At 35.3% G+C, this 23526-nt stretch overlaps 1 protein-coding gene across 16 annotated transcripts in view; it reads left to right on the top strand.

Annotated features, from left to right (window-relative positions):
- Positions 1-22294, top strand: part of LOC131425212 (inositol hexakisphosphate and diphosphoinositol-pentakisphosphate kinase) — a 37644-nt gene extending 15350 nt beyond the window's left edge. For 5 of the 16 annotated variants that reach the window (XM_058586901.1, XM_058586903.1, XM_058586892.1 and 2 more), the window contains 13 exons: positions 7106-7435; positions 7508-7598; positions 7663-7817; positions 7886-8649; positions 9851-9951; positions 10120-11426; positions 11491-11586; positions 11636-11870; positions 14612-15859; positions 16548-16763; positions 20646-20784; positions 20851-21124; positions 21184-22294. In XM_058586901.1, coding sequence (XP_058442884.1) covers positions 7106-7435; positions 7508-7598; positions 7663-7817; positions 7886-8649; positions 9851-9951; positions 10120-11426; positions 11491-11586; positions 11636-11870; positions 14612-15859; positions 16548-16763; positions 20646-20784; positions 20851-21124; positions 21184-22170 — 5943 coding nt within the window. In that variant the 3' untranslated portion in view covers positions 22171-22294. The remainder of the gene's footprint in view (positions 1-7105; positions 7436-7507; positions 7599-7662; positions 7818-7885; positions 8650-9850; positions 9952-10119; positions 11427-11490; positions 11587-11635; positions 11871-14611; positions 15860-16547; positions 16764-20645; positions 20785-20850; positions 21125-21183) is intronic. The other 11 variants (XM_058586896.1, XM_058586907.1, XM_058586906.1 and 8 more) reach the window with 11 other exon arrangements.
- Positions 22295-23526: the final 1232 nt, after the last annotated feature.

Raw genomic sequence — 23526 nt, 5'->3', positions numbered from 1 at the left:
TCAAATATACCAAAAGTCTAGGTCGCACCGTTTCGGATATACAAAGCGTTTTTATGGCAACCCCCTTAAAATCAGTTTTTTATTTATAACTTGTTTCGAGTTATTTTTTTATGCATACTTTCTTTGGAATAATTGAAGAAAATAAAAAATCCCATATTTTTGTTGAAGGTAGTGCATAGGTTTCTTATTTCCTGGCAAAGTTATACAACATTTTACCTTTATTTTACCTATCATAAAACCTTACACAGAAGCGAAATATGCAACTTTATGCAGCTGATTTTTACAAAATTTGTAGGAAAAGATGTGTCCAATATCATAAAAAAAAGCTAAGTGGAACTCGGTGGAACTTGTTTTTTAGGTCTTTTCAAAGTTAGTTTCCATTACTGAATTATGGCAACCCCCTTAAAACTAGTTTTCTAGTCATAACTTGTTTCGAGTTATTTTTTTATGCATACTTCGTTTGGAATAATTGTAGAAAATATAAAATTTCATAATTTTGTAGAAGCTAATGCATAAGTTTATTCTTTTCTAGAAAATTTATGCATAATTTTACTTCTTACCTAGAAAACCTTGTGCCGATGCGAAATATGCAACTTAATGCAGCAAACTTTTATAATACTTACAGGAGAACATGTACCTTATCCAATTTATTTTCCAATGAGAATATCTTGAGTACTCTTCGTGTGACTCATTTTCACTATGGCCATGCTGAAACCATGAATGGTTAAGAAACAGAGGGCCTCACGCGTCTGCTATTTCTGTAACTCACTTTTGCAGTGAGCGTCGCCCGATCAACATCTCGTCTTAAAAATCGTGTTGCTTCGCGATGACTCAATTTATTTACACGTTTAAACATGAAATCTCTTCGTAAAGGTTTGTACTTTTGCAATACTTTTTCATATTTTGTCTAGAAAACATTTTTCCATTTCTTAAATATGTGTTGAAGTTTTGATAATTTTTCGGATTTTCAATAATTAAAACTAAATTTGAAAAGGCCTAAAATTGCATCTAGTTCCACTTAGATTTATTCTAATATTGTCAATAGTAAGAAGTAACAAAATAAAAAATCGCAACAATTTGCTTAAGTTGCGCGTGCAAGCATGAACTTGTTTATGCGTGTTTACGCACGTCCAGACTGGTAGTCGGAAATAGGATAGAAATATCTTTCATATATTTGCATACGTGCATAGCATGTATAGTAATAATCCATGGGGTATTTCACACAAAGCCTTTTTTCAACAGCCTGTAAAAGATACAAAAATTCGTCCAAGGCATGAATGTACGGTTTTTTCTTAGGTTTCAAATAAGCGATTCCATAAAACAACCATTATAGTTTATTGAATGAAATAAGTTAAAAATTAATAAACAAATAAAAAAAAATCCAAACTTGGGCACGAGGAAAAACAGCCGTGAAAAAACGATGACAGATGTTTTTTGTAGACTCCTAGTAGCGTCTGACCCACTGATTTCGAATATTTATTACAAACCTATCAAAACTGGAAAGAAATTGTCACTGGAAGCAATTGATATGCTAGAACTTACAACAGAACAAGAAATTGGAGATACGGAAAACTCGGACGATAGCGTGACTGATACTGATTGATCGAATGCAATGCGACTAAGTGACATATTGTAATGATTTATTAGGTAACATTAACTACCTAGTTGATTGATTAGGTTGTGAAAAGTATTGGGAAAAGTTACTCATTTAAAGATACTTAGGTAATAGAGATAAATTCTACGTAGGTAAATCCAAAAAAACTATTTTTAAAATAAAGCGAATATCTCAAAAAATATTTTTTTTACATTATTCATATCTTCAGCAAAAATACTTGAAATGTTTTTTTCTTTGAAATGAGATAATTATAAAAGTTTGCTGCATTAAGTTGCATATTTTGCTTCGGCACAAGGTTTTCTAGGTAAGAAGTAAAATTATGCATAAAAAATAACTCGAAACAAGTTATGACTAGAAAACTAGTTTTAAAGGGGTTGCCATAATTCAGTAATGAAACTAACTTTGAAAAGACCTAAAAAAAAAGTTCCACCGAGTTCCACTTAGATTTTTTTTATGATATTGGGCACATCTTTTCCTACAAATTTTGTAAAAATCAGCTGCATAAAGTTGCATATTTCGCTTCTGTGTAAGGTTTTATGATAGGTAAAAAAAAGGTAAAATATTGTATAACTTTGCCAGGAAACAAGGAACCTATGCACTACCTTCAACAAAAATATGGGTTTTTTTTTTATTTTCTTCAATTATTCCAAAGAAAGTATGCATAAAAAAAAACTCGAAACAAGTTATAAATAAAAAACTGATTTTAAGGGGGTTGCCATAAAAACGCTTTGTATATCCGAAACGGTGCGACCTAGACTTTTGGTATATTTGACAAAGTAAATTATTTTTAATAGTTCTAAAACTTAGTAGAAAAAAAAATATTTCTTTCTCTTCAGCAAAAAAGTTATGGTTACATTTTTTGTCAAAGTAGGCCATGAACAATTAATGATAGGATCAAATTACGCGGTATATATTTGTAAATAATTTCTTCAAAGCAACTATATGAATTAAAAGAACGGTTTGGCAGCTACTGATTTATGTCCACGTTTTTATTGATTCGAATCACTGTGCGGCGGGTCGGCGGCCAATTCAGTTGGCCATCTCGAACTCGGTTATGTGACTGTGCCACATCAATTATCCAGAAGATATGAAAACAAAACGAAAATTGTGATGTATTCGGAATCCTTTCGGCCTAATGATCTTTCGGCGAAATAACCCACTACCATATTTTTCGCATAAATAAAAACTACAGAATTTTAAATCTTTAGCGCATCGAATTTCGATTTACCGCAAAACAAAACGTCAGAATGAACAGTGACAGCACTTAGCGAATATAAACACATGCAAACAGTAAATGGATTTGTCTACTTCTCTCCTTTTCGTCATGTATTTTTTTTTCTATATTCAGTTTTGTTCAGAGCGCGGCACAACATTTTTTCTAATTTTGTTGATTTAAAACAAAAGAAAATTTTCTTCACCAAAAATAGAGAATACACAAAACCACAATCATCATCAAATTGATCCCTTTCCAAAAATAAAATACCTGAATTTTTGTGTAAAAAATGTTCGATGATTCATTATTGCATTTTTCATTTTTTACTGAACTTAAAAATTTTAAAGTTATTTTAAGGTGAGGAAAACGAAAGCAAAACTATTGAGATAAATCATCTGATAATATTTTGCTTTTATTAACTATTGTTAGACAAAATGCATACTGCAAAATGTACTATTTTTTTCAAAATTGTATTTATGTTTATTTTTACGCATAATGTACTTTTTTTGGTTTTGATTAAAGAGGTTTTAACCAGGGTGAATTACCGCTTCTTAGGACAAGAAAAATCTTTCTGTGCGGGGCTGGGAATCGAACCCAGGTGGGCAGCGTGAAAAGCATTGACTTACCCATCACACTATACCCGTACTGTTTTTCGTCAAAAAATATACGAGCGTTAGATATAGCACATAAGCAGTGCACAACCCCTTAAGTTTTGTTACGAGACGCCACTGGTCACTATTTCAATAAGAAAAACTCGGTATGTGAAACCAACAATTAGTTATTTTTGTCGTGAGTACGACTTACTTAACTATGGGGTGCCTTTTCAAAACTAGCCATATGGAAGAATGGGCAGAACTTAATCGTGAATATCTTGTATAAATGGCAGTAACATAATTCTTTCACTATTTCATCAAAAATATGATCAGGAATTATGGATAATATTTTGAACAGTGTGAGATAACCAAAAACAACTTAAAAATTAGGTTTTCTCAAAATTTGAAAACAACGCGGAAAACTCTTTACTTTGGTTGGCTTTTTCGTGCAAGGACGACGATTTTGAGGTAGTTAGGCACATAACTTCATCTAACTGCGTATAAAAGGGGAACCGCGGTCGAAAATCGATCATTTCTTCTTGTGCGTTGTATGGAAGCAGATGTCGTGGGAATGATTGAATCAACCACCAGCTTCGGAGAGTGCACCTTCTGCGTGGTTAAAAGCCTCAAACGCTCAGGTCGCAACTCTCATATGGACTTCAGTCGTCAGGTGGAGCAGTTGGCAATGAAAGCAGACCTTTTGCGTGGTATAAAGCCTCAAACGCTTCGGTCGTGCTTTCATTTGGACTTCAATGGTCGGGTGAAGCAGTCGTCAATGCTTTCATTTGGACTTCGGTCGTCAGGTGGAGCAGTCGTCAATAATGAGAGCAGAACTTTTGCGTGGTATCAAACCTCAAATGCTCAGGTCATGCTCTCACTTGGACTTCAATCGTCAGGTGGAGCAGTTGGTAATGCTTTCATTTGGACTTCGGTCGTCAGCAATGAAAGCAGACCTCTTGCGTGGTATAAAGCCTCAAACGCTCAGGTCGTACTTTCATTTGGACTTCAATCGTCGGGTGCTGCAGCCGTCAATAATGAGAGCAGACCTTTTGCGTGGTATAAAACCTCAAACGCTCAGGTCGCAGAGCCAGTTGCCCTTCGAAGAAGATCGATTACATCATCCTGTTGGTGGTCGTTTGCATTGGAGCAAAAAACAACAGAAAATGGACAACAATGTGGAACCTTATGCAAAATCAGCCGTTCTAATGGCTCTAAATGTTACTTAAAGAAATATAATGGTTGCTTCTTTGTAAATCTAAAATTAAAATTAGCAGTGTAGTACTAAACTCGCAACAGTGTTTAAAATAGTTTATATTCAATCAATGTTTAATATCTTAGAAAATTATACAATTTGGCCCTTCTGGGATGCCAGAAATTAATCCCGTACAGCATTTTAATAGTTTCTTTTACTGAAATATTGACATCCGAAATGAAATAATCGATATTCTCTAAGGTGCCATTTAGAACCATAATTTTATACCCAAAGAATTATGCGAAATTTTACTTCACCATACTGTACACGGACCATTTTTCCATCAGTTGTAGTTTGTAGTAAACTTTCTACTGATTTGCTATATAAAATGCATAGCACCAGAAGCCACTCACTTCGAATTTGGCTGTCGTCATCGTGTTAATTATGGTGCGATTGAGGAATCTCCAAGCGAAATACAAAGTTTGTTACCGCAAACGGAAGAAGCAGGAGACTCCAACAGAACACATATCAGTATCGCATTCACGGACAACAGGTCATCCTGGAAATAGATTACAGAAGTCAGCGGTATCCATCGGAAGTCAATGGTATCCATCGGAATTTGAACTAAACTCGTCACTCTCCATCACGAACGCCTTCAAAAAAGGTCACCACCATTATTTTATCATAAAGAACTATACTGGTTATTTCGTAATATTTGTGTGTCAGAATGTTTAATATAACAAATTTTTGCTGTAGTTTAGGTGTATCGTTTCAAATTGTAATAGTGTAAAAGGGCAAAACTTGCACAATTCACACAATCGATCAACTAATTGATATTCGGAAGTATAAAGAAAGAGTGTCAGTTTTATTCGTATTCACGACATACAGTTATGTCTCTGACATTACACACCTGTACTTTTTACAATTTCTTTCTCTGCGTGTAGAAGGTGGGGTTAAAGATATTCTATCTGCAGGAACAATTTAAACAAGTTATCGTTACTAGCGTAAATATTTAACCGAAGTGTGCGAAATTCCTTTATTATTGAAATTTTATCGAAAGAAGAGCGTGGACTGAGAATATTTCTTTGTAATGACAATATGTATCCTAATTAAAGGTGCAGTGCTTATCTGAAGAATCGCACTGAGTAAATAACCAGTTGGTTTATTTTACTTCATCAGCAGCTGGAAGCAGACTTATCTAGTAGTACAAATAAATTGTTTTCTAAAACGACAGTAGCCCACTACTGATACTCCATTGTAGCGAAATTTGTAATCCATGCGGAGTTACGTTAGTTCTTGTTTTACTTTTGAACTGTACACTTGAACACAATCAGACTGGTATCTTGCTTTTAAAATACCACATTGCGGGTTGAAGCAATTGTACATTTGAAGCTACTATTTTTTGGTTTAATAGTCTACTAATCGTTTTGATGTTATTAACGATTGGAATTTTCGATCCTAATTCGAAGTACCGACACGAAACGTGATTACACACAAGGAGTTTTTTTTTTCAGAAATACATTTATTTCATTATTCATAAGTTTACTTTCACCAAAGCATCTGTCTATCTATTGAATGCTCCTTATGTTTTAATCCTATTTCAATTCATTATGATCATATTCTTTCCGTTTTTACATACATTATAATTGTTAAGGGGTTAAACCACTGTAGAAAAAAATTAAAGAAGGACTTTTTTGGGGAATTATTTTGGGATCCAAAAAATGGAGTAATCCGAATTTTGTATAAAGCACTTTTAATATGTATATTTAAGTACAAAAAAATGATCAGTTTTAGAAATTGCAAAACAAAATGGCGGCTTGGCGGCATTCCCGCAAAAGTGCTGCATTTTGACGGCCGGAAACAAAGTCAAGTAAATCTTGACCAGTCGGTTCAAAAATTGTACAGAATATTCTCGATAGTTATCTCCACAGAGGTACGTAGGGGTTTTTGAAAATTGTGAATGTTTTTTGTTTATGAACAATTTTGTGTTAAAAAAATGCGGTTTTATTTTCAAAGGGCTGAAATACTACTTTGTTTTTCGATTTTTAAAACTGATCTTTTTTTGTACTTAAATATACATATTAAAAAGTGCTTTATACAAAATTCGGATTACTCCATTCTTTGGATTCAGAAAAAATCCCGAAAAAATTCATTTTTTTTTCTACAGTGCCCCTTAAAATCTTTTTACTATTGTTGAATAACATAATTACTTTCTACATGATATATTAATAAACGCCCTAGAAATAAATTACTTGCACCTATAGAACTATAGAACTGGATGTAAACTACATTTGTCTTTTTGCAAAGAAGCAAATACACTCGCTTAAGATCAATATGCATTTGCTTCTTAAGCAAACCTGCTCATCAGTTAGAAAGTAGTTTGTAAATACAAAATAAGTGAATAAACATATGAATGTAGTATAAATAAATAATTAAATAAGTTTAGTAATGTTTTCAGTGAAATTGACGTTTAATATTTTATGATTTTACAGGGAGATCTTGAATCAACCGATGGACTTGATTCGGACGATTCATCCGCCTGCGGCAAGCAGGTGGTCGTGGCGGTGTGTGCGATGGCGAAAAAATCTCAATCCAAACCAATGAAAGAGATCCTAACTCGTCTACAGGAGTTTGAATTTATTCGCATGATCGTTTTTAGCGAAGAGACCATCCTTAAAGAGCCGGTTGAAAATTGGCCCATCTGTGATTGTTTGATTTCTTTTCATTCGAAAGGATTTCCATTGGAGAAGGCAATACAATACGCACAGTTACGTCAACCGTATGTCATCAATAATTTACATATGCAGTTTGATATACAGGTAGTAAGGATCGTTTGTGTTTACCGGTAGCGGTAGTGCAGTTGAACGACGGAATATGTTTTATATTTTTTGCAGGACCGAAGGCGGGTATATTCTATACTAGAAAAAGAAGGAATTGAGATCCCTAGGTACGCCGTCCTTGACAGAGATTCACCGGATCCGAAACGTAGGTTACATAAACGTATTATTTCTATTTGATTCAAAGGCAAACGTTTATTTGCTTTATGTAGAACACGAACTTGTAGAATCAGAAGATCATGTAGAGGTAAATGGAGTCGTATTCAACAAACCGTTTGTGGAAAAGCCAGTTTCTGCGGAAGACCACAATATTTACATATATTATCCTACTTCAGCCGGTGGGGGTAGTCAACGATTGTTTCGAAAGGTACATAATTTCCTAAAGGGGTTTCTTTATTGCCATTCAGTTTAAGCTATATTCATTTATAATTATAGATTGGTAGCCGGAGTAGTGTATACTCACCAGAATCCCGAGTTCGCAAGACGGGTTCGTTCATCTATGAAGATTTCATGCCGACGGATGGCACCGATGTAAAAGTGTACACCGTCGGGCCCGATTATGCACATGCTGAGGCAAGAAAAAGTCCAGCACTTGATGGTAAAGTCGAACGAGATAGTGATGGCAAGGAGATTCGCTATCCGGTTATATTGAATAATGCAGAAAAGTTGATTTCACGCAAGGTCTGCCTCGCTTTCAAACAAACTGTTTGTGGATTTGATTTATTACGGGCCAACGGTAAATCGTTTGTATGTGATGTGAACGGATTTAGTTTTGTTAAGAATTCTAATAAATACTATGATGATTGTGCAAGAATAATGGGAAACATGATATTGCGAGAACTGGCGCCAACCTTGCATATACCATGGTCTGTTCCCTTCCAACTTGATGATCCACCGATCGTACCTACCACATTTGGAAAAATGATGGAACTTCGATGCGTTACTGCTGTCATACGACATGGAGATCGGACTCCAAAGCAAAAAATGAAAGTTGAAGTAAGGCATCCGAAGTTTTTTGAAATATTTGAAAAATACGATGGCTACAAATATGGTCACATAAAACTAAAAAGACCCAAGCAACTACAAGAAATTTTGGATATAGCTCGTTCGCTGCTTGCAGAAATACAGACTAAAGCAGCAGACTCAGAAATTGAAGAAAAGCAAAGCAAACTGGAGCAATTGAAAAGTGTATTGGAAATGTGAGTAAGAGCTCCTAGTACCCAGATTATCAGTCATGAGTTGATCATACGATTCTTTAGAATAATTCATATTTTGCATAACATATTTGAAATGAATTTTTTGTCATTTGGTAATTTAAAAGAGGATGTTTAACGTTATAAATAGTTCAGTAAAATAAGATCCTTATTGTTAATTTACATACTGCATATCTGGAATAATGCTTTTTTTCAGTTCGAGTGGTACAGTGGCTACAACCAACCTTACATTTTCCATAATATTCTAAAACACTGTTCATACTCGCATATCAGTCGCATATATGTGTAAAATCAGCATGTTGAGAAAAAGATGATCAAAATTCTATTTTTGCATATTTTTTTGTGCTATAGAAAGCTAAATCATGAAATTGTTGCATGAAATATTCGTAACACGCCACAAATATTTCAATCTTATAGCAATGAAATTTGCTCCGAATGATACTGATATGCAAATACTTTGCATATGGGAAGACAAGAATTTTTTTCCAGACTACAAACCAGAGGCCGCATTATGTAACTCGAAACGAAAGGTTTTTTGCACGAATAAGTCGATTCGACTTAGTTATGTAATGTCATCCCAGATTTGCTCGAAACTAGTATTAATGTTTTAGTTAGGTTCAGTTGTTCTGACAAATCATTCCGATATTCATATACGATACAAACTTTGGCATAATGTTGACTTCAAAAGATGAGGTAATTATATCGTATATTTGAAATGTCAAGTGATCATTTCTAGAATCATTTTCAACTATTCCATATTGGCATACAAAAATAATAATACTAAATGTCTCAACAGTTTCACTTTTTCTGTACTATTTAATTCCACTATTTCACTGTCACGTTATTACACTTTCACAAAGTCACTATACTTTAATGAAGCATAACAAACGTTACAATACAGATACGCGTATTTCGGAATGTTACTTACATCCTTCTTCAGTGTATCGGTTTTATAAGGTTTTATAATAGTGACTAAATGTCTATTACATTGACTAATTACTATGTGAAAAATACTTTTATCGAAAAGCTACGGCAATTTAACATTACCCGTATAAATGATCAACATATGGTTTCCTTTAGTTTATAATTTATGTAGTCTATAGATTTTAGGAATGCGGATCCCGGAGCATTAGCATAATCCTAAACTGTTCATCCATGGTATCTTTACTATTTTCCGTTATTTTAGGTACGGTCACTTTTCCGGAATCAATCGTAAAGTTCAAATGAAATATCAGCCCAAAGGTCGTCCACGAGGATCGAGCTCTGATGATGGTAAACAAAATTCTAGTACGTTTAGTTTTGCGTTATGTGACAATGATAGGCATAGTAAACTCTTCAATTGTTTTGAATTATTATCAGCGTCTTTTCTATCGCTTTTCGGTTTCATTTTCTTGTATAAAAATGCTTTCTAATACGTTTTTTGTTTCTATTCGAAATCGTGTCACTGCGGAACAGTAGATGCTCCGAAGGAACCTTCTCTGGTTCTTATATTGAAATGGGGTGGAGAATTGACCCCAGCCGGACGGATTCAAGCAGAAGAACTGGGGCGAATATTCCGCTGTATGTATCCAGGCGGTCAAAGTAGAGATGGAAAAGAAGGTCTTGGTGCTCAAGGATTGGGACTATTGAGGCTACATTCAACGTTTCGTCACGATTTAAAAATCTATGCGTCAGACGAAGGACGGGTTCAAATGACAGCAGCAGCATTTGCCAAAGGGTTGCTGGCTCTAGAAGGAGAGCTTACTCCTATACTTGTGCAGATGGTGAAGAGTGCAAATACAAATGGATTGCTGGACAATGATTGCGATTCGAGTAAATTCCAGAATATGGCTAAATCAAGACTACATGAGCTGATGCAAATCGATCGTGAGTTTACGATTGAAGATCGCATTGCTATAAATCCAGGCAATGCAATTAGTATCAATCTTGCAATGGATTTCGTTAAAAATCCTGTGAAATGTTGTACGCATGTTCATTCGCTTATACAATCATTACTAAACGTGGTAGCTGTAAAAAGAGATGATCCCAAAACTAGAGAAGCGGTGCTGTACCATGGTGAAACGTGGGAATTGATGGGTCGTCGATGGGGAAAAATCGAAAAAGATTTTTGCACGAAAAGTAAAAATTACGATATATCAAAAATTCCGGACATATACGATTGCATCAAGTATGACCTACAGCATAACCAGCATACGCTCCAGTTCGATTTAGCTGAAGAATTGTACATATATGCCAAGTATTTGGCAGACATTGTGATACCCCAGGAATATGGATTAACTGTACAAGAAAAGTTAACTATCGGCCAGGGCATTTGTACACCATTACTGAAAAAAATCCGTGCTGATTTACAGCGTAATATAGAAGAAGCAGGCAATGAAAGTGTCAACCGATTGAATCCTCGCTATAGTCATGGTGTATCAAGCCCAGGAAGACATGTTAGAACAAGACTTTATTTTACCAGTGAAAGTCATGTTCATTCGCTTTTGACGGTACTACGTCATGGTGGACTTTTAAATATATTAACTGATGAGCAATGGCGCCGAGCTATGGAATATGTATCAATGGTATCGGAGCTAAACTACATGTCTCAAATTGTGATAATGTTATACGAAGATCCTACGAAAGATCCTTGCTCGGAAGAACGGTTTCATGTTGAGTTGCACTTCAGTCCAGGTGTCAATTGTTGTGTGCAAAAAAATTTACCCCCAGGACCAGGATTCAGACCACACAGTCGTAATGATTCCGTAACTTCAAAAAATGCGGTGAGTATTTCAGTTATAGATAGTTCTTGTTTTATTCTCTGATTTAACAAAAATGTTTGTGTAGAGTGGGGATGAGGAAAGCACATCGCGTATCGACGAAGAAAATGATACCGAGGACGAAAATTCTCATGAGTCAAGTCAAACGCTTCCCAAAGATAATGTATGTTTTAAGATTTATGGTGTTGGTGGTTATTTAATTTTTTTTATAGTTCTTTACAGATGTCGTGAGGAACAAAGACAAAAAAATACGCAAACTAAAATCTTCAGATCCTATTCCTATTGGTTCGTGTCACACAGTATCAGGGCACGAGGCAATGGATTTAGCTAAGCGATTGAGTGAAGAATTAGCGGCACAGCAACAAAGTTCTGGTCAACGGCCACTTGATTCAGATGAGCCGCGTGCTGCTCGCTCATTCGAGCATGGAAAGCTTGGACGCATAAAAGGTTAGTATGCATAGTAAATGGTCAATGAACAACGAATTTCATTGATAACTGTGGCGAAAATAACTAATATCTGTAAATCTTTCCGGGGGAAAAGGTTCATGGGGGTATACTACGAATTGTGTCTCTTGCGTGCTTGGAGATTTTGTGTAGATTGCGATGATAGCTATTAATTTTTAAATAGAATGTAAATTTCCTGCACGTGATATGTATAGTAAGCTAACCATATTCGTACCAATTTTGATTGCTTGCACGGGTAAACTGGGTGACACCTAAAAATAAATATTTTCGTTTTTCCAATTTGTATTTATAGCAAACCAAATTACTACTACTGCAAATACTAAATTGTGCATCTACATTTTTTATGGAAAAATTGTTCTATCGTCGAAGTAATACAACCTAGACTGGTTTACTGAATTACAGGGCATTTTATTGGAAAGCTGTAAAATTTATTAAAAAATCAATTACAACTAATTACAAAAATTTCTGATATTAACATCTCTGACAGTTACAGTATTGGTACATATATTTGAAAATGTTAACGAAAGTAACAGTGAAGTACATTTCCGTTCGAGTTGACTATTGCGTTGTTGTGGTATTTTATGTTTCCCCGTGAGCTTCACGTCCCTTAAAGAAGCTATAGGTCATTTTTAATCGAACGATTAGTACGTCTCATACCTTGCTCCACCTTGCTCATAAAAATTCTGACATTTAAATGGCCGTAGACGTCCTTACTTTGAAAGTTTACTTTCAATGTTTATCACTGAAGGCACTGGAAAGTTTGTAAATAGATTTATGTTAATCTTTGAAAAATATGCCATTAACTAAACAAACTGAAGTGAAAATATGATTGAATCATTTGCAGTGTTTTAGCTACTAATGTTTTCACCAATTTTCAATTCGGTAATTATATCTATTTTTAGGAGGCATTTCAGTGCAGAGTCCAGTATCAAATTGAAAGCATCATATGATGATAAATAATTTGTCCTTTGTTAAAAGCATTCATAAATTTAATCTGATGTGAAGTGTATTAGTGATGCGAAAATTGTTTTCAATTTGATGTATCCAAGACTGCCTTCGGAGCGCTTGTGCATCCTAACGATAGCAACTCGCTGTGCTGTATTTATATAATCGTGGCTGTGCTTTTGATAAACTTCGTTCATTCAGTATTCAGTAGTATTCACACAATTAAAACAATTTCAGATAACTAAAGTATAAAAAATACTCATGAAACATTTTAATTCAATATGCATAGCACGTTTGGTAAACATTATTTACTGTCAGAGTTGGTAACTTTATTTTACGGAACCAAGCGGTATTACTTTTATGTACCCGAATTCGAAAACGAGTTTTATTCAACAGAAACGGTTTTATTAATTTTTTGTTAATTTTATTTGAGTTCTTAGTAGTTTTTTTTATTATTTGTATAGTACAACATTCTAATATTGTAATAAATATTTTTTATCTATTTCAAATCAACATCATCCGTGAGTCTACGAGTGAATCTATTTTTCTTTAGATTTTTTTGAACTGCTCTTCAGAACAAACTTGTAACAAGAATATACTAACAGTAGTCTCATATGGCTGGCAATTGTTCCGTGTTGTAGATATTTTTCTGTTGCGTCTCCAAATTTCAATCACTGAAGGTATACATTGAGCATGTGGACTACAAAGTAGAAATCCGAAATACAATTGATCATCTGAAGATGTAAGTCTTCGTCAGTAAGGGTATTTGCTTGGTAGTCAAAAGCTCGGCGTATAATTTCAACCTCACTGTCTAATTTGTGGTGTTTGTTTTGAAAAATGTTTTCAATAACATCTCACCAAGAAGCGTACTTACTACAATAGTTCCAAATTAGACTTTCATCGAGCGGTTTCAAACAGATCCTACGATGGTATACGGTATTTTCCCAACGGACGTTAGGCGTACGGTCATTTGACATACTGTCAATGGGCATACAAGTTATTTAGCATAAATATAGCAATAATACATAAAAACCCCAATTATTAACTTAACTATTATTTTTCGAAAAACCATTGTAACTAACATAAACAATCGAGTTTATGTACTCTAATAATATAATACAGCTAATATTTTTGCGGTGAACCTGTACACAGCGGGGTAACGGCATAATACAGGTTATCCGGCAACACACTGCGACGATAAGGCAACTTATGTCAATTGACCGTATTCCAAATGACCGAATTCCTAATGACCGTCGGCGAAACGACGGGGCGTAACCCTCGTCGACAATAATTGAAACAACACAACGATATACGATGTAATTTTCAAATACATAATTGATTCATGTTTAATGTGATTTCGTACATGGAAACTTTTAGTGAATTATTATCAATTATTTAACCGGTGATAATGGTGCATCGAAATGTATGTGTGACTAATACGTCAGATCCAATAATTGTCACGAATAATGTTAACTTTTTATATTCATACTACATAAATAATCGAAAATAATCAAGATACTCCAATATTACATAAACATGGTTAAGGGCTAAGTTTCATTGTAGTTTTTTTTTCGTTTCTCCTTTCTCTTTCTATTTTCATACAATGATTGATCCTTTTTTTTTGGTGTGGCTATATTAACCTCTTTAATCTCTATGAAAATGACACTGTTTTGAATGCTCACTGTTTAACCGTCGTAAAATTATGTAACTTTTGTTTTATGGTTTTCTTGATACTTAATTTGATATGGTTTTTAACAACTTGAATATTGAAAACGTAGATGGAACGCTATCTGTTATGCTACAAATTAATCCATATAATGAGTCGTCCGAAACACAAATGCCTCTCTCTTCTATACATTTTTCTCAACTTCCTAAATATGCTGAAAACTGTAGTTTTCTCATTAGCACCCAGATATCTTCCACAAGTAGCAAAGACCAATTTCTCATTGAAACGACAGACAATAATGAAGAAAGTTTATCGCCTCAGTGTTTGTTCATGCGAGAGTCTAATTCTTGTGACTCTATCAATGAATTTACGTCAAATTTGGCAGAGCAAGAACTCTATGTTTCATCCTTTTCTGATACGAATTCGGAGACATCTCGATATTACAGTACCTGTCATGATATAAACACTTTTCACTACAAATATCCATTAAGCAACAGAGCTCGCTCTTACACTTTTTCGAATGATCCAGAAAAGGATAATTCACTTACACCGTTTAGTGAATACAGTTTCAAACCAACGTTATGTTTATCTCTTCCACTTCTCAGTAGAAGCTTCGACAATTTGGAATATTTGACAGATGTCGATACGTCAAGTATTCTTCCGAATGATTCCAGTGCTACTCTGTTATTTCATCTCAAATCTTTAGATAGCAGTCCTAGTCCCTTACCACAATCTCAAATTCTTACTGACAATTGCAACGTAGGACCAATACTAAAACTCACCGCTGATTTTGGAAATACTAGCGATTTCGGATTAACAAAATTGACTAATAATACCGGGGAATCTATCACATTCATTACCCTAACAACTCCACCGCCGGATGAAAGTGCTACTGATTCAGACAGGGGTTTTGAAGCCTTATTGGATAAGATTGTTTCTCCTAAATCCTCTAGTACTTTCAACATGGTTAATACTTATAGTGAAACTCAAACTCTTACCGCTGTTGATTCAGCTATAACTAACAGCAGTAACCTCCCACCTAACTGTAAACCTCACTGTTTGAAATTCGTCAAATCGTGTACGACAGATAGCGGTATAAATCCATCCAGTAGCGGAAATGTTGCCGTTGGTGGTGGACATAGCTGCGTAGTTTCGTCCTCTCACTCGTCTTCTGGTGGCACAGCTGTAAGACGTCAACGACACAGCATTGCCGGCCAAATGAGCTACTTTAAAATGCTAGGTGGCTTTGGTAAAAAGATGGCTACCAGCACCAATAGTTTGTTCAGCACCGCAGTAATCAGTGGAAGTTCATCAGCTCCAAATCTTCGCGACATGATACCCAGTACGGCGTCGCCCTCAGGTAATTATTTTTTGCTCAAGATTGTTTATTTTTTCATTTGTTTGTTCTAGCATCAGTCGAATTGTTCTTGTTTTGAATTGTGTTATGTAAAATTCTGATTAGAAAAAGGGGGGTTCGTTTGACGATAAGAAAAAAAATTATATAGTAAAACGACGATTTCCTCCGAAGGTGAACTCTGATACATCCAAATATTACATCAAATTGATCGGGAGTCTTGTCTCGAGTGCGTGAAAGTCAATGACACAGCGCGAGAAAATTCAAAGAACAGTATCTCCGACAATATTAAAAGTACGACTTTAAAATTCTCAAATTAAGTTCTCAGATAATATATTTATTGGTTAATACAATAAATGGGAACTCGATTTTTCATAGAGTGATCGCCTTGAATCTGAAAAAGTCTGAAAGAATTGAAATACTATCGTACATAACATTAGCCATTAAACTATTTCTAATAATAATAAGTATTCAAAATACTATATGTTATTATCAAGAGCAATTCGATTCGACTAACTTATCATTCATATAAGCTTATTTTAGGTTTAACAGCATTCAGTTTAACTATAATTTTAATATTCAATTTCGATTTACTCTTAACACATTTACATATCATAAACATCGTTGTTTATCAAAATTATGTCCTGTAAATGTGTTACCATCACCTCCTCCTACCTCTTCTATTCGGTTTAAGCAATTGAAGGATTTGGAGGTGTTCCACCAATTCGTCCGTTGGAAACACTCCATAATGCACTCTCATTACGACAATTGGATCACTTCTTGGAGAAAATGACTATCGGGCCGCTATTCAAGACTCCAGCATCATCTCCACCAAAATATCCCTCGACTCCGCTACCAACACCGTCACCGAGTCCAGCAATTTCTGATCGACCAGTGTTGCCTCAGGCGAGTAAGTATTGAAACTGATACGTACCTACGCGTTATCAGTATTTTATATTGACGTCATTTCTGGTATGTTAAATTTATTGCGTTCAGTTCAGTTATTTTCTCAATTGAAAATTGTCTGTTTCTGTTTTCCAACTGCATTTCAATGTAGTTCGTTCCTGTTAGTAGTACACTATAGAAACGCTTGGTGGCAAGTGTTGAAGTTCTTTATAATCATGGGCTTGCGACTGTAAAAAATACTATGCATATTAAAATATGTTTGTTTGTGTTTCTTGCTACTCTTACTTATTTATGACTAATGATCTTTGTTGCGTAAATAAAATTGACAATTTCTTCACGTAAATATAACTCTTTTTTATTTCTTCGGGATTGAAGTTTAAGATGAGAACTTAATTATTTGCTATTATTTTTTTTTCTCATTCCATATATTTAGAAAAGAATTCTTTTATTTATTTATTTAAATTTGTCTTCGATTAAAATAAAATTATCGCACAGACTATTACTATACAACTACTATCATTAACCTAACATAAATATTTTTATTTTAAATGCGTTTTTGTTCATTGTAAAATCAAATAAATGATAAACACTTTTGAAGCGATGACAACAAACATCTATAGGATTGTTTTGACCGTACTGTGTGCGATGGACTGATCGTCGAAAAAAGTCTGTTCTCCGCAATGATCTTCCAGGAATATTAAAATGCAATCTCTCCAAAAGCGCTGGGCAGTCGATGTTATTTGAAAGCAAGTCGAAGACAAACAGTCGCTGAAGGAAAATTCGTCTGTTTTGTAGTGTAGGAAGATTAATCAAAGCGCAACGATTTTCGTAGCTAGGTAATTGAAGACGGTTTTGCCATGGAAGTCGTCGTAGTGCAAATCGAATGAAACATTTTTGAACTCGTTCGATTCGATCGATGTGGACGTTGTGGTAGGGTGCCCAGATTATTACTCCGTATTCCAAAATACTGCGTACTAAAGCGACGTAAACTGTCACATCATCAAAGTCTCTGGTGTTGCGCTTGATAAGTCCCAAAACTGCGTAAGCCTTTGCCGTAACTAGAGGTAATTGTTCGGTGAAACGAAGCTTACGATCAAGGACGATGCCCAAATCTTTGACAGCAGAAACGCGTTGAACTGGAACAGCCATCATAGAGTATTGCAATACGATCGGAGATTGCGATCGTGAGAAAGTAATTGCACTGCATTTTTTCATGTTTATACTCATACCGTTTCTGTCACACCAGTCAATAACTTTGTCAACGCCCATTAGTAAGGCACAGCAATCCACAAGGCTAGTAATGATGCGATACAATTTGAGATCGTCTGCATACATTACTTTAGGCGACGATAATTCTCTACATAGGTCATTCACGAACAGTACGAAGAGTAGTGGACCTAGATGGCTTCCTTGGGGAACACCTGATATAATGTTGAAAGGATCAGAAAGAATAGAACCTACACGAACTGAGGCTATGCGATTTGTGAGATTTTATAGTTACGTTTTGAAACAAATAGGTTATTCATCAACAGGTTTATTCAGTAGCTTGATGAGAAATAATTAAATGAGGTTACATTAGGTGCACACAACCAATTGTTTCCTTCTTCACAAGATTCGTCTTTGCATTATCACTGCAAATTGAAACACTAGCAGACTTATATTTTAACTCTACTAAATTATCGCAATTCTCCAATTACACTGTAACGAGCGAATTTTTCGGTGTAAAGCACTAGGTGACTGGCGTTTCCTTATTAAGGGGATTTTATCTCTCTCATATAGAAATGTTATAAAATCACTGTGAAAACCAACCGAGGCTCGAAGGGCCGAGTGTCATATACTATTGGAATCAAAATGTCTGTATCTGTAAGTATGTATCTATTTTTGCACTCCATATTTCGGAGATGGTTAAACAAATTTTCATTAGCTTAAATTAAAATGAATAGTCTAGAGATCCCAAAAAAAATCAATAATTTTAATTGAATATGATTCCCAGTTCCAAAATAATAGGCAGATGTGCGCTAACTTTTCTCAGAGATAATTGAGCCGATTTTCACAAACTTAGATTTAAATGAAATGTTCATATTTAAGTTCCTGATTTTTTTTTGATCCGGCTTCCGATTCCGGAATTACAGGGTGAGTAAAAATTTCGATTTCAAGATTGTTTTATTAAAAGTGACCATGTAAAAAGGTTGCAATTTCTTTGAAAATTGTTCATCAATTTCTATAATTTGTAGATCTTGTAAGCAGATGACCAAATAATCTCACTTCCGCTATATCGATGTCTAGTTTCCGATTCTCAAAGTGCCGGCTGATTTTCCCAAACTCAACAGGCCCACACACTAAACTTCATTCAACAGCCGAATTACCAAGTATTCTCGTTCTATTGAAATATATCAGCAAAATAAACATTTGTTGAGAGCAGTACCTTACGGTACCGCTGGGATGATACCCGATACAGTTGTCCAAAACAAAGGTCTTATGATTCCAAACAAAACAGCTGAATATCTCTTGAACCCGATTTCCAGTTCTGGAATTCTACTGTTATGAAGAAAAAAACTAATCCAGTTTGTAGGTCATGTTAGTTGATGGCCATACGAAACGACTTCAGCTATACCGATACCCAGATTCCGGATTTATCTTTAATAGTAGAATTTACTATAAGGATGGGATAACCGAACTGAGAGCTGTTTTAATTTGTACCGAAATATTTCAGTTTGTAGATTATGCTTGTTTACTTTCAAAAGTCAGAGAGAAGTATTTTTTAAGAATATTGCAGTATTATATATGATAATATGATTGGTATGAGAGTATGATTCACACAACTACTCTTATTATTGGAAAAAGTACAGAAATTTCTTATGCGTAACGTTGTCAGTGTCTCCGTACACTAAGAAATCTAGGTGTACTTGATTTATGTTTAGATTCAAAAGAAAGAGCTCTCATAGGCCTCTAATGAATATTTTCTGGATTTAGAAAAAAAGATTCTACACAGGTAAATAATTGAATCTTATTAGACTTATATAGAATCCCCTTTGTTTATGTCGGTTCTCGGTTTCCAGCATGATAGGAGCTATTAAATTTAGGAGAATTTGTTTCAGGTACTGTGCAGTTTGCAATAAAACAAACGAGTATTTTACGTTAATTATCAGGAACATTCGATGATTATTGATACTGAATTGGTTAGTCGTGATTTATTTCACCTGGTTTCCGGCCATTAATCTTCTTGTCTATCATCTATGAGCATCAACGTATGTATGTTTGCTTCCAGAGCTGTAAAGTGCATATCAATGGCATCCTATATTCTGATTCTCTTAATTTCACGTTACGACACGCACAGGTTTTATGTCATACATCATAAACAAATAATTTCAGTTGTCCCACTTTTCAGTGGAATACACTCACTAATGCGCTCAGAATTTATTTCCCTTTAATTCGTATTCAATTATTAAGATTATAAGTAGGGTCGCCGAGAGAAAACACGGGCTCAAGGTGTTGCAATATTACGGTCCCCATGTACTGAGAATAAACCCTCCGTGTATTTCTCACACCAAAACGCGACTCTCTTATGAATTGCACCTTAAGACCTATCCGCACTCAGCCGGTGGTTATTGAATTTTATTAGGAAGAATAAGAAACACTTTTGAATCTTCGAATTTAACCGGAATACAATTTTGTATTACTAACATGGATTATGGAATTAAGGGAGAATAAATCTTCAGCACACAACGAAGTATAATGAAAAACACACCTGTATGTAGATACTTCATAGTTTTGTTGGCTGTAGTTCATTGAAATTTTTCAATATTACATAGCTTGCAACTACATCATATCTAGCATACATAGCATTCCTCTTTCATTCCTATCATTGAAAACTGTCATCGGAAAGATTGGAGTGGCCAATCAAGCATGAATAGTAGCATCAGCGCCATTTCCAGCGGGGGACCGTCATCTCCAAACTATAGCGACTTATTTTCTCGTGGTTGTCCAAGTAGTGACATGTCGGCTAGTATTACAAGCACAGAGGGGTAAGGCATATGTCACTCAGAAAATCTAGTTTAATGAGTTTTTATTATATTGTTTTGTACTATCAGAAGCACCGCGTTAGCTACCGGAGGAGGCAATAGAGATCATTTTCCGCGAATATATCAGAACATTGATGATGATTTGAACGTATTGGGGGCGCATTTCAACTATGATCAGTTAGCTGTTAGTAATAGCATGGATAGTCCAGCTAAAATACCTCCCATCAGCAAAGAAGCTACTCTCGATATAAGCGGAGATTTGACTCCAATCAGCACATGTTCCGACTGGGAATTTAACACCAATGAAGCCACAAGGGGTTCCACGAATACCAACTTTGATTTGGTGGGTACTTTTTTTTGTTCAAAAATGACTTTAATTACCTAATAATCTGTCTGTTTTAGACCACTGAAGAAGATGACGAAGATGCTACTATTTCAACGGACACTTGCTTGAGTACTGCAGACTTACCGGTAACCAGCACGAGTGACGATTTAGACTCAACAGCCAATCTGAACCTAGCTTTAGGACCAATCAATGGCGGAAAACAACTTCAGAAGGAGTTTTTGTGTGATATGAAAAACGTTCGACATGAGTTTAGTAACTCGCGTAGTGATATTCCACCTTCTCCGTCATCAGCACCTCTAATTAGTACAGTGGAATCCTTTTCTGGAGAACCCACGCCAAAGATAGAAAATAAACATCGTAGTAATCGAATTCAGAAACAAATAAGTTTGTATGAGAAAGATACTCATACCGAAGCAAAAAATTTATCCCATGAAACACATAAGTTTACTGACCGAAATTCGGAAATGTTGAGACCCACTTGTACTTATGCCCATCAACCCAATCAAATGCGTATGTCGTTCGATGAGTTGCAGAAATATATTCCAAATATAGAAAGAAATTTAGCTAGCCAGTTTGAACTCGAACAAGAAAAATGTTCAAAGACTAATAAATGTATGACGGCTCGTTTTAATAATGTTTCCTCTCCAGGGGCATTAGTGATACGAGAAAGCTTTATTGAACCTCCACGCATCACACGGGTAACCAAGAGTTTTCATGGCAAAACTGATTATCCCCAGCTGCAAGTTAATGATACTGCAAGAAGATCCAGTGATATTGTAAGACCATCGTCCTCAATATCAGTTCTTCCGTCTTCGACAGCGCCACAACCATGCGTTACCGATATTGCGAATAAGTATACCAAGAATAAAGTGAGACAAGATAACAATTCTGTACCTAGTGGAACAACTAATCGGATTGGAGCAGGTAGATTTACAACGTCAATTGTACAAGAAGCAACAGCGAATTTAATTCAAAGTGAAACAAACGCTGCTCTGCTAGATGAAGAGACAAACGGTACAGGTTCAAGTGGTGCTAAGAAGTGAAAAATTAAGGATAAGTGTAATATTGTACCATAGATGTACCATCAACGCTTAAAGTGTTATGCATTTGTTAAATTAGGAATGCAATATTTCAAATATACTATTCCATTTCACAAGTCTACATAAATTGAACTAATATTTCAGTATTCGAATACCGAACAACATTCGTACATCAATCAGCTGTATAGATAAAATGCGTACATCTATCTGTATTACTATATTTTATCGTAGTAACAGTCTAGAAATGTCTCATTGTACTACTTGGGGTTAATAGGTCTTTAAAAAAATTAGTAAATTCAATATGACGAAAATAATCTATTTCACAAATCATATAGGAGTTTTAGTACCTCAAGGGTAGCCGGTTTTTCGAGAGTCGTGTTTCACCTCGCTTTGTTAACAGATCGTTCCTTAGAGATATTATCTTACTTGTAATGCCTTATTACAGTTTCCTGAGTATCGAAAATCAGCTTTTGTTGAGATCATATTGTTCACCAAAACATATCCGGATCTCTTTCCCTCCCTACTAACACATCTCCTATCCCGTGATGCTCGTGGAGATACAGTGGTACTCGCGGTCTCTAGAAACAACGAGTATCGGACTAACATTCCTTCCTTTCCCTCATTAGCACAGCCTTTGGTCGTAGCATAAATCAAATAAACATAGATTTCCCAGTGTAATACAAATGTAGTTGAGCAACCCGTGACAGCAAAAGCACCGTCTGGTGGAGAATGGGTGCGTAAATGCTCCTAAAATGAATGCATAAAGTTGCCTGCGCATTTAACAAAACCACAGGAGCTAATGGAAAAAAATACACCCGTTTCTCACTAGAGGTGCTGTTAGTGTCACCGTACAGTCGGAAATCTATGTTTATTTGATTTATGGTCGTAGCCAGCGTCGTTATTGATCATTCAATAGAAAGTTCTAAGTGAGTGGGTATGTACAGTGAAAATGATTTGCTTCTCCCAAGCTTCATTTTCTTGGTTCATTGTACATTTCCACTCATTCGGTCAATCACGAAGTGCAACTTCAGCTCAGCTCAGCTCAAGGGTAGCCGGTTTTTTTGCAAAGTGTACATAACTATTTTAGTTACTTTCACGTTTGTTTTAGACGTATCATTGCATTAGTAGTTTGCTTTTTGGGTGTCTTTTGATTATAGGAAAACGTCAGACAGGATCGCCATTGTAAAAATTTCCTACCTACTGATTCACCCTCAAAAACGATTATGTCATGGAACTAAACTTACAGTAAAGAAGTTGAGGGATATAATAAATTATTTTAAAATAAAAGTATGCTACTAGTATTCGTTAGCCCGGTGCAAATGAATAATTTACAGGTAGGGCTTTACCGCATTACTTTGA

This window comes from Malaya genurostris, chromosome 1 (genome assembly GCF_030247185.1).
Source record: "Malaya genurostris strain Urasoe2022 chromosome 1, Malgen_1.1, whole genome shotgun sequence".
Taxonomy (NCBI): Eukaryota; Metazoa; Arthropoda; class Insecta; order Diptera; family Culicidae; genus Malaya; species Malaya genurostris.
The sequence above is the reverse complement of the archived record's forward strand: the minus strand, read 5'-3'. Positions and strand labels throughout refer to the sequence as shown.